The sequence below is a fragment of the Lycorma delicatula genome, chromosome 10 (assembly GCF_047948215.1).
Source record: "Lycorma delicatula isolate Av1 chromosome 10, ASM4794821v1, whole genome shotgun sequence".
Lineage (NCBI taxonomy): Eukaryota > Metazoa > Arthropoda > Insecta > Hemiptera > Fulgoridae > Lycorma > Lycorma delicatula.
This window is the reverse complement of record NC_134464.1, coordinates 10,928,639-10,944,905: the sequence shown is the minus strand read 5'-3', so window position 1 is coordinate 10,944,905 and position 16,267 is coordinate 10,928,639. Positions and strand designations below refer to the sequence as shown.

Genomic DNA, 16,267 nt, shown 5'->3' with positions numbered 1-16,267 from the left:
GGTGAGAGTATCCGAAATTCCAGAACAGTCGGAATAAGTTCCATAAAGTGTGCCAGATGGGGGTCCCTCGCCTTTTGACTGCAGATCAGAAGTTAAGACTTTGGGAATATGTCAGAGGCTTACAGTGAGATTTGCGAAAGAAGGTGATGCATTTTTGAGTCGGATCATCACCAGCGATGAAACATGGGTCTACCACTAGACTCCCCAGTTAAAACAAGCCAGTATGGAGTGGCGGAGGAAAGGGGAGGCAGCTCCAGTGAAAACCAAGACTCGACTGTCAGCTGGTAAGATTTTTTCAACCGACATAGCATTTTGCTTGTTGATTTTTACACGAGTGATGCACAATCAATGCTGCTTACTACTGCGAGTGTTGAACAAGGTGAGGGCTGCATATCGTCACAACAGAGACCAACCAATTCAGGAGGCCATCCTCCTCTATTACAATGCCAGGCCCCATACTGCAGCTCTAACGGTCTCAAAACTAAAGAAATGCATGGACTCAGCTTGATCATCCTCCTTACAGCTCGGACCTATTGCCCTGCGATTTTAATTTGTTTGGGCCACTTGAAGAAACTTCTAGGAGGACAACGATTTGAAGATGACAAGGGCATGAAGGGATTCATGTGCAATTGGCTCCTGACACAACCAGTTTCATTCTACGATGCTGCAATAAAAACTTCCGTTCTCGCTGGGAAAAATGTATTTCTACGACAGGAAACTACGTAGAAAAACAAATTATATTTGCCTTCTATTTTTCAATAAATTCGTATATAATATTTTACATACTAAACTTTTCTTTGGGGTAAAATAATTCTTACAAACTTGTTAAATGCAGATTCTAACTTATTCTCATCTTCATTATCACTAAATACAAAGCTATTAAAAATATAGATTCCATTTTCTCCTAACATTAATAAAATTGAAATCAAACATGTCATTTTTATTGTCAGATGTTAAGTTTTAAAAAATTATGTACATCATTATAACCATTTCTTATTCTGATGTGCTTCTTGCTATGGCTAATTCTCCTCCTGGCTACAAAAAAGTATTTTAACTCTTATTCCAAAAAGCCTACAACAAATTACTGCATCATTTCTTAGTCTCATGCACTCATCCGAACCTCTGTAGTTTTGTCAGACCAAGAAACGAAATGAATGACTCACCAAACAGGTTACAATGGTAAAAAATTCTCTAAAGCCATCCTCGGACTACTGTAGAATCTATTGTTAACATATACGCTTTCTTCTAACACAATGGTTATAAGTAAATTAAAAGTATATATTTTATACATACTATTCTCAAATACATACAAGAAAAATAATTTTTTAAATAGTAAAAACATGCTACTTAAAACAAACTTCTGAAGACATGTTATGGGTTGAAATATGTTAAATTATACTTTAAAATATAGACTTTGTACAAACAGAATAAACTAAACATAATGTTTATGAGCAACTGTTTTACTGAAAGTAACTTATCAGGACTGTTGCTAATAAAATGTGATTGTCACTTATTAACATTTTAAAGTAACTTCAATATGTCAATCATGATGGCAAATAAATTTTTTTAATAAATAAATCTATCTCAGAAAAATATGCTACTGTAAATTTTAAATTCAAATCAGTCCATCATTTTTCATCCTTTTACAAAGAAAAAGAAAACCTCAAACAGTTATTTCAAAACTGCACACTGTACCTATGTTATCCTAGATCTAGACTACAAAAGTAATAGTATAGTTTCCTTTCTCTTTTTTTTTTTTATTAAAAATAATTCAAAACAAAGGCTGATCTCTAAATCAAACAGCTATTCTAATATAACCGAAAAAAACAATGTTTAAAGAAAATGAACACAAATCAGTCAAACCTGTAGGAACAAAGTTGTAACCAATTCAGAAGTTGCATAAGAGCTGATAATATGTTACTGAATGAATATGCTGTCATTTGATTAACTACTCCCAAGACCATTTTAAAAAAATATCTATTTTTCAAAAAATGCTAATATTAGGTTTGAGGTATTACATTAACATATTCTTGTACTTATCTTTAGTTTAAGAAAAAAATTTCATTCAAACTTTGTTGAAGGTAGCATCATTGTGCCATCATTTTAAAGAAATATTTATTTTTCAAAAAATGATAATATTAGGTTTGAGGTATTACATTAACATATTCTTGTACTTATCTTTAAACATTTAAGAAAAAATTTTCATTCCAACTTTGTTGAAGTTGAAGGTAGCATTATTGTTCCCTCCCCCCACCACCACACACATTCTACATCTTTGTTTTTATTATGTATAAAGCATGGTTCCAGCAACCAATTTATCATCGGCAGAATAGTTTCACCAATATCAATGGGAGCTAGGTGACCCACTAGAGACATAACATACAGTAAATTCTAAGTCTGTCCTACAGCAAAAATCTGTTGGTTGTTCTCAGAATACATTGCATGGAACAACAGTCGATTCACACATCCCTTTGCTAGACATGACTTTAACTGGAAAAACCAACACATAAGCAGCACTAAAAAAAAAAAAAAAGTTTTGCTGTTCACAGAAGTATACATGTGCGAGTAGGAGGATAGGTTGTGCCCTAGCAAGGTAACAAGCAGCCATGCCTTGGTGCCGATGCGGGAGTGCATTAAATAGTAGTTCCAGTATTGCTACAGGTACTTTGTAAACAGTTTATGACCTGATAGGGTTCTGAAAGCTAACTGTACATTGCTTGTCATTCATATGTCACACTGACATTATTGGCAGCAACCTTGTAAGGGTGCACCCCCTTAACTGACTATTTTAAGTTAACACTTAATTTGTTTCTACTAGGCTGGTAAACTAGATCTTTTTAGTTTATAACATGTTGACAATTCTTTTCCCTATGTCATTAGGAAATAATTGTAAACCAAATATTGAATCGCTTCAAAAATTGATAATAAAACGCTCACTGTTCAACATGTTCTGTTAAACATCCTTGTTAGCAAATGCCAAAAATACACTTGCATAAACTTCATATAGCCACACGATCTGCAAGGGTATACACTAACAATTCTCTTAATGGACAGTCTGAATGTGGTTGAGGAGGTGAGGGTCATTTGTAATGACTTTAAATGACTATACACGGGTGTGGTAAAATAGAATATCTCTGTATGCTTAGACCAACATAGATACAAGAAAGTGTGTTAATTAAAATGCTGAACTTTTCTTAAATTAAAAATAAAGTAAAATTAAATTCAATTACTTTTCAAGTAATCTAATTTGTAATTGTTTTAATGAATAAGAATTTTATTTATAGTCTTTATTGAATAAATGAGAATATATCTAAACATTTATATACCTCATTGCAGCTGGATTTCGTAATACAATATCTATTGCTTGTATCGCTTCTTGTGGTGGACTTGTCGATGAACCACTGTTCATATATGATATAAGCGGTGACATGTCAACTTTAGCAGCAAACTTGATAGTCACTTCATACTCTATACCTTTATCTTCACCTCGTTCTTCATTTTTAACAGTTACAGTACCATTTATCTGCCAAAATGTTACTCCAAATATTTACAATATTTAGCAAAAGACAACAATCACATAAAACTAAAAAACAAAAATTAAAGTATTGAGTAAAAAAATTAAGGAAAATAGAGAAAAAGAACCTGATTTATCAGCAACGCTAAAAAAAAATTAAATAGAAAACATTACTTCTAAATTATTATATCAAGTTATTTGATATGATGTTAAACATTCATTTTAAATACTTAAATTTATGGGGTTTTCTCATTCAAACAGTTATTTCATTCCATTTCCCATTATCATTTTATTACAGCAGGTGTTCAAAACTATACCTCATCAGGTATAATTCTGTAATTGGTAGGAAATCTTAAGATTTCCTTTAATAATATCTATACAAAACAGCGGCTATTGTATAAATGTATTACAACAGCCGCTGTTTTGTATAGATGTGTCTGCCATTTTTGCAATTTATTTAGGTCTGCAAAAATTTTTATTTTCTTGTTTTTAGATATATTAAGTGTAAACAAAAACCTCATTCTGCATAAAATATATTATATTTTACATTCAAGGCATACTTCAGCAGATACTTAAGGAAATAGCTACAGAACTAATTGAAAATTTAGTTATAAAAACAGACTCCTCATTCTTCCAATTTTCCTTTTTCGGACAAAGAATTCATGTAACCCATCTCCTGAACAAGCAGATTCTTGGGAAGTCATATTCTTACTTCTATTAAAAACCTGTAATTATTCTACTTTGCTTAAAATGGGTTATATTCATTGTTAAATGAAATAAGTCAAAAGAGAGGCAAGCATTAATAATTTAACTTCTTAAGACTTAAATAATGTAAGAGTGGCATAACTTTAAAATACGATGAAATTAAATTTATATTGTACCACTAAAATTTGATTATTATATCATATAATAAAAACAAGTTCAAATTATACGAGGAACCAAACAACAAGCCCAAAAAAACTTAATTCAGCAAATAGAAGAAAGTTCCAAGAAAACTAACTCCCGAGACCATTATAAAATTTTTGGTCAGGCTCTTCAAAGATATGAACCAGCCACCCTTATGCTGAGAGGAAAAAAAGGAAATATGGCCCACACCAATAAAGAAAACACTGAAATTTTGGCAGAAACCTTCAATAGACTCCTCAACTGTGACGACCCCCCCCCCAGAGCTCTTTGAGATTGACACTGAAACTCCAGTTAAAACTTCACCGATAAATATCAACCCACCAACAATTCAAGAAGTTCTCGCAGCCTTAAATGAAATAAAAAACTACAAAGCAAGCGGAGAAGACCAGCTTTTTGCAGAACTCTGGAAACACTCATCAGTTTACTTAGTCAAAACTTCCCGACATCTATGCCTTGTGAAAATATGGAACGAAGAAAAACTACAAGAACACTTCCCTCATTCATCCATTACATAAAAAAGGGGATAAAACTATTCTGGAAAACTACAGAGACATATCTCTCCTGGATTGCACATACAAAATCCTGTTGAGAATCATATACAACCGATGTAAAGACCAACTTAACTGGAACTTGGGGAATACCAAGGGGAATTTAGGTCATGGAGAGGTTGCCCGGAGCAAATAATATCCTTAAAACTTATGATGGACTTATATAAGACGGAAAAAACAACTAATAATCACCTTCGTCGACTTTAAAAGAGCCTGATTGTATACATCGACCATCCATGCTGAATATTCTGAGGAACCTGGGCCTTCACCCTAAACTCGTAAACATGATAAAATTAACTTTAACCAATACCCAGTCCCGAGTGAAATTCAGAGGTGAACTCTCTCAACCCTTCTACATAAAAACTGGATGGAGGCATGGAGACGGCCTCTCACCACTCCTTTTTAACTGCGCCCTCGAATTTGTCATGAGAAAATGGTATGAAATAAATTCCAAAAATATAGAATGGGTACTAAGAAAAACTCCATCGCACTAAATTGCCTAGGATTTGCAGATGACCCCGCTCTTTTAACAAATAATATTCAAGAAGCCAAAACACAAATCATGAGCCTTCAAAACCTAGCACAAAAGTCTCTTTTGAAAAAACTGAACTAATGGCCATAGATCCTCTGGTTAATAGCGCCCATTACGGTAAACAATCAGAAAATTAAAATAGTAAAACAATTTAAATATCTAGGGGAAATAATAACTTATAATTTAAATGAAAAAGTAACATGGTAAAACAGAACAAATAAAATGATTAAATACCAAAAATTAACTTGGTCAACATATAACAAAAAATGTCTTTCTGCTAAAACAAAACTTAAACATTATAAAACTGTAGTTCAGCCAGAAGTCACCTACGGAAGCGAGACCCTTTTCAAAATCACTCAGAAAAACCAAATTGATAAAATTCTGAAAATAGAGAGGAGAATTGTCAGAACGTGTATCAATAAAAAACACCAAAAAGAAGGCCGATGATGGATTGTGCCAAATGAGGTGGTGTATCGAGAAATAGAGCCTGTTACTGATACTATGCGGAAAAAAAGAATCTCTTTCTTTGGTCATCTCATAACGACACCGGAATCAAGACTGTCAAGAAATATCATTGAAAAGCTCCGGTTCCAAAAGCTAGAAGTAGGATGGATCAAAGAAATTAGAGAAGATATGAAAGAATTGGGAATTTCCCTGACTGACCTACAGAATAAAACTGGAAAAATTACAAAGCTAAAAGACAAAAGCATTAGATTTAAACAAAAGACAGACAAACGACAAAATACAACGAAGAGGGTGTTTATGGATGAAGAAAAGAAAGCAAGATCTGAACGGATGAAGAAATACTGGGCAGCTCGGAGAGTAAAATAACATGCTTTTCTCAGAAAAGATCCAACTAAAATTGATATAAGTGGTCCCATGTTGGCCGTAAAAGCATAATAATAATAAAAAAAAAACAAGTTCAATTCAAACAACTTTTGAATAATTTTATTTAAAGGCTATTTGTACTATATAAAAATATGTTGCAACATTTGCTAAAATTCGATCAACATTTTAATATCATAAAAAACTGTTTAAGTCAACTTTCATAATTAACATGAAACATTTTCAAATACGTATTTTTTCATTTTGTAAAAATATAAAAATTCTTTTTAGATTTTATTGGAACTTTCAAATTCATCTCATTGAAGATGTGAAAAATGTGGACTCTGATATGAACATGATTTATTTCAATGATGATACAAGCTAGTAAAAGAAAAAAAGGGGAAATATCTGCCCCCACTCTGGTATTAAAGCAGCAGAGTGGAACTCTACCGCTTCTTTTATGGATAAAATACCTACGACAAGATCAGTGGCTAAAGACAAACCAGCAAGGCCATAAAGTAGCCACATTCTAATAGAAGAAGACACATACAAGTTTTCCAGTTACAATATCTCCGGGATAATAATTTTTCTTTATGTATGAGTAGGGGTTATGTCTCAAGAGACAACTAAAAGAGATATTTGATTTCTCTTATAATTTATTTCATACCTCTATGTCCAACAGAAATTAGATGAATATACAATCAAGCTTACAAACATTAAGTCATTACCATTCAAAATAATTATATCAAAGTCTGTACTTATGATGCTAAATGAAAAACAAAGGGTATAAGCGAAGAAAACAATAACTTCCACTCCTTTCACCTGCACAATCAGAGAACTTCACTCCAGATCTCCTGTTGCGGGTCCAATTAGTACGATACGTTAATTAATATTACTAGAATTCACTACTGCTTCTGATCATAGTTTTAACATGTCACAAATTTTGTACTAAAATAACTCTTCAATTACATTTACAGTCACAAAAAAAAAATAGAAGGCTCTTAAAAAAAGTAAGGATATGGCTTCTTTCCAAGTTTCACTTTTTTAGAAAGTAGCTTCTCCCAAAAAAAAAACAAATTGCAAGACGAGACTCAATTTTTCTCAAAGATATTTAATACCAAAGTTGAAATTTTTTATTAATTAAATTTTTAATTATTTTTGTAGCTATTTCCTTCAGTATAAACCAACATATGCTCTGGATATAAAATATTTTATCTACTATAAAGAGTAATCTCATTTTTGTTTGAAACTGACTCTAAAAACAAGGAAATGATTAAAGTTATATTAACCCAAAAAAAGTGAAAAACTGGCAGATGCACTAATACAAAATAGCCTCTTAAAAGAAATGAAAGATTCTTTAAATAAAATTATTTTGCTTTCAACTCTATAGCAAAAGCCTCCATGACAAAAAATAAATTTTATATCGGACAGTTTTGCATGTACTGACCCTTAAGCATTAAACTTCTTAAATTAAGATGGAGAATGTCAAATGGTGCTTATAAATTCTTATGACTTTTTTTTTAATTTCTTCAATAAATTTGAAAAATTGCAGGATTTAATATGATGTCTACACACAATTTCACTGAGTAGTTAACAACAATCAGTAAACATTCATTAAAGCTGAATTATAATACCTCATACAACTAATCATCATGCACACAAAAAATATCTGAAGCTCTGAATACTTTCTGGAGCTATAATGAGGCATACTGTACAGGCTTGTAATATGAAACAAGATGCAAATCTATATTGTACAGCATAAAATAAATTATATCAATGGTAAAAAGCAGCATTTAGAAAAATGAAGTTACTAATTCTATACGGAAACTTATACAAATGGAGATAAGTTATTAATGTCTAATGAAATGTTACATGTGTTTTTAAAAATGATTCAAGAAAATAAATATTCATGTATATAATAAGATTACATACTTACTCAAAGCCTTCAGAAGCATTAGTAAACTGCTTTAAGGATATAGACTACGCTAATACAAATGAGTACATCCAGTGTAGTATGCCTGCATACGTAACTTTACTCATAAGATCGAGGTGTAAAATAATTTTTATCTTTGATAACGCTTATAAAACAACTTTAGGAATGGATAGGAAATATGATTCGTAAACTTAATGTAGATGGAAGCAAAGAAGGAGTTTATCGAGAGAGGTAATTGAAGAAGCATATTGTGTATTCAAAAGCAAGCAAAACATTTTCTCTAACAGAGTATCTTTAGACCATTTTCTTTCTTCTAAGCTAAAACACTTATACACCTAATTAATCTTTTTTTGTTAGCTAATTAGTCATCAATCAGTAAAAAAAAAAACAATGAAATTTAAATATTTTATGATCATTAAAGCTTTCAGTATAGGGTAGTTTTCAACTTACCACTTGTCCTCCCTGAAGGTAACCGCATGAATATAAGTTTTTCTTCCCATCAAAAGCAGGAAAATTATTAGGATAGTATCTTCTCTGGAATGCTTGCATTATAAGCCTAAGAAACAAATTATTGCATGTGCATATCTTTTATTCATATATATAAAATAAAATCATTAATTAAGGAAATCTTTACAATTTGCTGGTGATTAAATTCTAAAATACCTTGAAATATGATATGATTAATTCTAAATAAGGTCTGAATGTGTTTGGGTGAGCAGCTGGTTATTGACATAAATATTGTCAGATATTCATTGAAGAGAAACCACATAATAATAACATTTACCAATGTGATATTCAACTTATTGAATGGACATCCTACTTCAGTAGTCCAAGATGACCATTAAATGTCTGAAAAGAATGTTAAAGGTGTGGGAACTATTAATTTGCAAAGCCCCAAAAATATCAATTTAGAGGTGTTTTGTAATCAGCCATCCCAAAAACAAGATTCTACATATTTAAATAAAAATAACTGTGTTATTGGTTATAAAATCCAGATAGTACATTAAATTCATCCCCAGGTCAAGATTAAACAATTTAGTTTTAGATATTCTGGATATTTCATAAAGAGTTTTTAAACAAGTTTATTTTCAACGGTTATATTTCACGATGAGTACAACATAGGGATAATATTTAACGAGATTGCATTGAACCTCCACATCATTATGGAACAGTCCAAAAGTTATCGTCTAGTGTACAGAAATCAGTCAAGAAAAGAGCTATTGGTCTCCTCTTTTATCCTGAATGAACTATAACGGGGAACTTACTGAATACTTTAAAAGTATATGCACTAATCCAAATACTGAAAAATGTTTTCCCAGTTAAGACACCTCAACATTTCTGCCACATTAATGCAGAATTCCTCAGCAACGAGTCAAACAAGAAGAGAGGATAATAGCTTAGCCTTCACTATATATTACTTCTATGGATTTCTATTTGTGGGGTTATGTAAAAAACAATTTCTTTTTGCAAATATGAAATTTAGACAATTAAAACAGCATATCATTGAAGCCAATTCATTCATCACACAGAAATGTTCTTTGTGCACACAGCAAGAGGCTGAATATAATCTTGATATTTGAAAGGCAACCAAAGGAATTTATATCCAAATTTACTGAATAGTTAAGATTCTTGGAAAGTTTCATTTCACTTTACATGTCATGTCTCGTGTTATGCTTTGTACTAAAACTATGTCTGAAACCCCACAATTATTTTACAGACACACTGCATATTTACAGTATATTTTTCTTATTAACTCATATACACTTTTTTCACACTTACTTAATTTATAACAAGATAATTAATTATTAATGGATTATATAAAAGTCTGTTCTTTTGAAACGTTTGTCTAGCTAGAGGTTCAAAAATATATTTCCATATCGTTAAATTAAAAAACAAAGCTCTTTTTGTCAGTTTAAAAACTTCTTACCTAAAAAAAGGGCATAAATAAAGTAGGACAATAAAGCTACCATAATAAATCAAGTTTACATAAAATGTTCAGTTGTCAAATCTATACATTGTTATCGATGCAAAGAATGTTGAAGAAGCCTACAAACAAGGGGCTTCATAAAGCAAAAGTTAAGCAAAACGTAATGAAAAAATTCTCACGGCACAATTATCAGTTTCATTTCTTGAAAGTTTGGTTATCTAAAAAATAACCGTAGCTATCAAAAAACAGGGACACATTGCTTTTCTTGACACATTTTTCATGAAAATAATGTATCATATTCCTGACGTGGACAATTAATCTGATGTGGACACGACATGACTACCTTGTACACCTATTAAATCACATATACATATTTTTTGCTACAATTCATTTAAACTTATTTTTTCTGAACATGAGATACGATCCTCTAATTCTTTAATAAAGTGGACAGTTACACAATTGCATTGAGGTCAACACCATGATGCATCACATTTTTTTGTGGTGTCCATATCAGTATTTTATATTAGTTTATTTGTTTCATGTCACTCAAATAGTTATGTGATGCCCTTATTTTTTTAAGCAAAATTTATTTAAAACTAAGAGCGATAGAAAAATTGTATTTACAGATCTATAATGTATGCAAAAAATCAATTCAAGAAATGGTATCACACTTAGACAAACATTAAAAATTTTTATCAATCAGTGTAATTATTAATAAATCAGTAATTTAAATTTTTTTTAAATATATTTTGTATATGAAGTCGGATTCAAATAGATATGCCTTCCCCCTTGTATGATCTAAATATTTCATTAATTAAAATTTCATTTAGCTACAACTCTGGAACCAATGAAAATAAGTACCACCTGACATATTGTTGAAAAGCTCACAATGAAGGCTTATTACTGCAGTTAAAAGTCCAAAATCAAAATTTTTTGGATTTTGGACTTTTGGTCCAGTCAATTGCAATCACAAGGGGACGTACACAACTACATATTACAAGAGTCCTAAATCCAAAATTTCAACATTCTACGGCTAATCATTTTTGAGTTATGTGGGATACATACATATGTACATACAGACATCACGCTGAATCTAGTAAAAATGGATTCAGGGGATGGGCATAATGGATATTTCTGTTGAAATCTGAAAACCGAAATTTTTTGCGATCACAATACTTCCTTTACTTAGTAAAAGGAAGTAAAAATTAAGATGATGAACACAAATTTCAAACTTTCTGTAAAAAGTAAAACTTTTTATGCATAATACTGCATCTGTTTCCACTGTTTAACTATCCTCAATTTTGTAAATGACGCTATTTTCAGACTTTTCTATCTTCTTGTATAATTTTTCATCTTCTAAAGTTAATTGTAATAACCTGCTGGTCACTATCTTACATCTAAAATCAACATACTATCTAACAATTTTACTAAATGCTTTTTAACAATTTGAATTTCTAATAAAACTTGTTTTAAAAAAAACAACACTTCAAATTTTTACCCACTGTTTAATCAGATCTAGGTAAGCATGTTATACATTTTTTGATTGTAACTGTAAGAAAGATACACAATTAACCAAACATCTAATTTTTAATAAATAGCAATATTCTGTATGCTGCTGCACTGTGTAATTTACTGCCAGTTACAAACAAGCTCTCACAGAAAGGTTAATATTAACATTCAGTCCATAAACATTTTGAACTAAGGAATCCTTTCCACCTTCAGAGAAAAAATCTAATTAAATGTTACTTCTATAACAGCAACTGGGAACTCTTTTCAACACTGCTGTTTAAGAGAATCCATTATCCTTTTCTACAAGTTCAATAAGACATCTTATTAACTTCCTCTTGTATTGTTAATAGTGTTAATAAATATCTACTTTAATAGTACAGTTATTAATATTGAGGCAAAAAGATGGTTGTAAATACTCTGGATGCTTTAACCCAGCTCTGTGGTTATCAATCTGGCATGGAGTTTTTACCATACCAAACCATTCATTCTAATTAACATTTTCTTAAATTTAGAAACTGAAACCTTAAAAATAGAATCTAATCAATATTTTTTATTCACGCCAGCCTTAATTACTTGTATTAAATTTCTTAAGGTTCATAAAATATCAACAAACGTAACTACGGTTCCAGTATCAATCAAGATATAGTGATGTTAAATGACAGAAAGAGTACAAGATAAAAGCTTAATTTATGATAGCATTGATGATCTCAATTCTGGAATAAAAAAATTTTGAAAATGTAGCTTTTTTTAATTCTAACTATATGCTTGTTTGCATGTCACCATGTAACCCAGATATTTAGATGCTACATTGAGTGACTGAGTGAGTGAGTGAAACGTTTGACATTATATAGATTAAATTTTTTTTTTAAATACATTGAAAAGATAAAATTAAAAATTAAAAATACAACAAAGATATGTAGAAAATAAATAATTCTTCAGTTAAACTTTAACAACAAATTAAATAGTGCATGGTAAATTTTAAGAAAAATTTGCTACAAGAATACAACTTTTAAACCTAAAGGATAAACAATCATTTGTAAGTATGTACCTACTAAGTACATAAAATTTATTGTATTTTATTACTAGCAGCGTACAGTATGCAAAAGGTTGGTTGATTATTTGACATTCCTATGGTGTCTGGGTATTTTGCTGAATTCAGACCTTTAGACAGTTGTATCCCTATAATGAATATTATATCAGCGGATCACACTGCCCAGGATGTGTGGTTAATTCTCATTAACTGAATTGTAGCCAGAAGCCACAATATTAATTAATGGAAACAAAAAATAACACTTATACACATAAAAAATTTCAGAAAAATTATCTCTTTTACCATAATTTAAAAGTTAAGCAGGTAAACACTTAAAAAGCTGTTTATACTAAAAGATACCCAAATGACAAGAGATGAACATGCTGGTAACATAAGCCCTTTTCAGAAAACAATAAGCATAAGCTTTTTTCATATTATAAATATCACTTCAATTCAATAAAATTTGTTATATTAGAATATTACATAATGCATAATAATCACCATACACCAGTTTGCCATAAATTACTGTTGTAAGAATTGCAATTCTTTTAATAAAACCTCTGTAATAAAATTATATTATAATTAAATATAAAAATTTCATCTGATAAAAAATTTGTGAAATAAATTTTTTAATAAGATTCAATGGGAATGAGTTTTGCATTAGCTTGTTATAGAAACTGATAGGAAGGAGTTGTAGCACTCCACCTCACAGCATATGTTAGATCTGAAGTTCCTGAACTACTGGTACACCTGGCCTAGGTATGAATGGTTAGCAAAGTTTGGGCAAGACACAACTGCCTTATAGTAAATTTTACTAAAAGTAAACAGTGTAAAATTATTATAAAAGAGGATTACCTGTACAATCGTTTTGGTTTATCTGGCTTAAACGACACATCGTAATGAATAGCAACCATATTAGTTTTTTTTAAATTAAGAGCAAGATGATTTACTTCCAGGTTTATAGGAATTCCTTTTTTTCCTACAACATTAGTCCCCCGACTCTTTCTCAAAGGTATGACACTTAATTTGTCTACTTTTTTTGTAATATCACCTAGAACATCAAACAAATTATCTACAATTTTTTCTTAAAAAAAAAAAACCTTATCACACATTGTTCCTCTTTTTATATAAAGGCTTAAACATTCTTAACATAAGTCTATTACAAAAAGATCTTACCACTTTTTAATAACTTTATCAGATAAGGGATAAGGAAATGAGAAGGGTGCAAAGAAAAAGGTCCATGCAGAAAAATTCTTACAACCTGAAACAAACAAAAGTATATTTTAAGAAAACTGATGCAAAAGAATAAAGATACCAATAAATTTTCATCTATGAAAACTTACTACTTTCTTTTAACATAACTAACCACAACATAAACTTAAACAGGTTCACACCCTCAGACAGACTGGTGAAGGGAGATGTGAATTTTTCAGCTGAACTGGTTTCGCCGGATATATATTATAATACAGTTTTTATGCTTACTGGAACTCTAGGTTTTACTAAAAATATTTAAAAAAATTATGGTATTTTTTATGACATGAATAAGGTACATGTAAATTTGAAATTATAATATTAAATGGGTAAAATTTCACAGAAATTTGGAGACTACAGAATTATTTCTTTTAACTTCAAGCAATCACCCTTTTTTGTTCACACTTTTAAAAATTAAATTTCATTAAAATTAAATATTTCACAGTGGTAAAATCAAATTCTAACTAAGACAGTTCGCACGTTATTAATAAAACCGAGATAAGAATTTTTAAATAGTTTTAAAAACTCAAACTTGAATTTCTCTTAACTAAGTGTTAACAGATTACTGGATCAGACATGGATTTATTGCTAGAGGAGAAATTTCAGGTTAAAAATAAAGCTAAAACAAATAAATTAAACTAATTAATAAAATAAAGTATGATGGAAAGGAAGATAACAAAGAATTAAATAATAAAATTGGGGGGAATAAAGAATAAAAAAGTTACAGAATTTTATTGATTAGGTAGTAAAATTACAAAGGATGGATTAAGTAGCACAGATTCAAAGTTGACTTAAAAAAGCAAAGTGAACTTCCATGGAAAAAAACCTTTTGAGCATGCCGGAAGATATGGAGGTAGATTTCATTGGTGCCAAGTAGGGGATAAAAAAATTTCCACATTAAAGTTAAGAAAACTTCAAATTTACTGAATATGACAATGAAAATTGTTTATTTGGATGAAACGTACGTTTTAAGTTTGCATTGTTCGACGAAGTCGTGGTCTTATGGTATTGTTGAAGGACTTCATCTGGCGATTAATAAAGATGACTGTTTAACAGTCATCTTCTTGTTTTCAGGCAGAGTGTTACCACTCGGCCTGAAAACATCAACTCCTTGTATCAAATCAAAATATTACTTATTGTCATATTGTACATGTTAATAACTTAGACTCCCAACAACCTGATTTGAATCCGATCGAGATGGTATGGTCAGCTGTAAAAAGACATATGGCAAGTCATAACACAGCATTTTCTCTCACAAATGTTGAAAAATTAACTACGGATAAATTAATTCCATGAATGAAAATGACTGGAAACCCTATTTTGAAAAAGTAAAAAATACTGAAAAAGAGTATGAAAAATCCTGGAACCACTGATAGATGAAATGACAGAGCATTACATTATATCTGTAGACTCCGATAGTGGAAGGGAAAATGAAAGTGATAGTGATTCGTTTAGCAAGGATGGTGAACTTGCTAGAAGTTTGAATTAGATGCATGAAGAAAATTCAAGTAAGTTTTGTTTATTATTAAAAATTAATAATTTAGTACAAATAAAGGTTATAAAAGAATTAATTATGTATTGTTTATAATTAGTAAATGTAAATATGATAGTTATTACCGTGTACAATACAATAAGTAATACTTCAATTTGATATGCAGAGTTGATATTTTCAGGCCGAGTAGTAATACACAGTCTGCTCGTGACGTCACAAGCTTGTGCAATGGCCAGGCCAAGTAAAAAGCAATAAGGGATTGGATACTTCTACATGCGATTCTTGGATGTTTGAAATTGTTTCAATTAGAAACCCTATGCCCATTTTTGCACAGTTTCTTGATTTATGGAGAAAAAAGATTTACACAAAATGTTTACAGTGCAAACTTGTTCATCAGTAATGTGCTGTTTTCATCTAAGTAAAGATTCCAACAATCTCCTGAAGAACTGCAGGTGGGAGCCTTCAGAGATTCTGTTGTCTTGTTCTGCCATTCCAGTACATTCATTTTCTTATTTCCCATTATTTATTTCCATAGACCTAACTCTACTAGAGAGAACTGAAAAGTAAGCGGACCCCTTGATGCGATGGGAGGCTGCTAGATACTGTTTTCTGTTCAACGGCTATACAAGCCAAGCACCTACTTGGTCGAGGTGAACCTCTTCCAGTATAAAATTAAAGATACTTAAGAAATCAGAAGATAAATGTAAAACTGCCATAGAACATGTTCAACATCTTATTCACAACATAAATTAACTATAAGAGAGAACAAGTGGTAGAAGGTATATAGATTAGTCTAATTT

General features: G+C 30.7%; 1 protein-coding gene across 6 annotated transcripts in view; it reads right to left on the bottom strand.

Moving 5' to 3' along the window:
• The window catches only part of LOC142331175 (protein argonaute-2-like), a 171,384-nt gene that overhangs the window by 76,970 nt on the left and 78,147 nt on the right, over window positions 1-16,267 (bottom strand). For all 6 annotated transcript variants that reach the window (XM_075376888.1, XM_075376889.1, XM_075376891.1 and 3 more), the window contains 3 exons: window positions 13,580-13,775; window positions 8,709-8,814; window positions 3,327-3,523 (listed from right to left, as the gene is read on the bottom strand). In XM_075376888.1, the coding sequence (XP_075233003.1) occupies window positions 3,327-3,523; window positions 8,709-8,814; window positions 13,580-13,775 (499 nt within the window). The remainder of the gene's footprint in view (window positions 1-3,326; window positions 3,524-8,708; window positions 8,815-13,579; window positions 13,776-16,267) is intronic.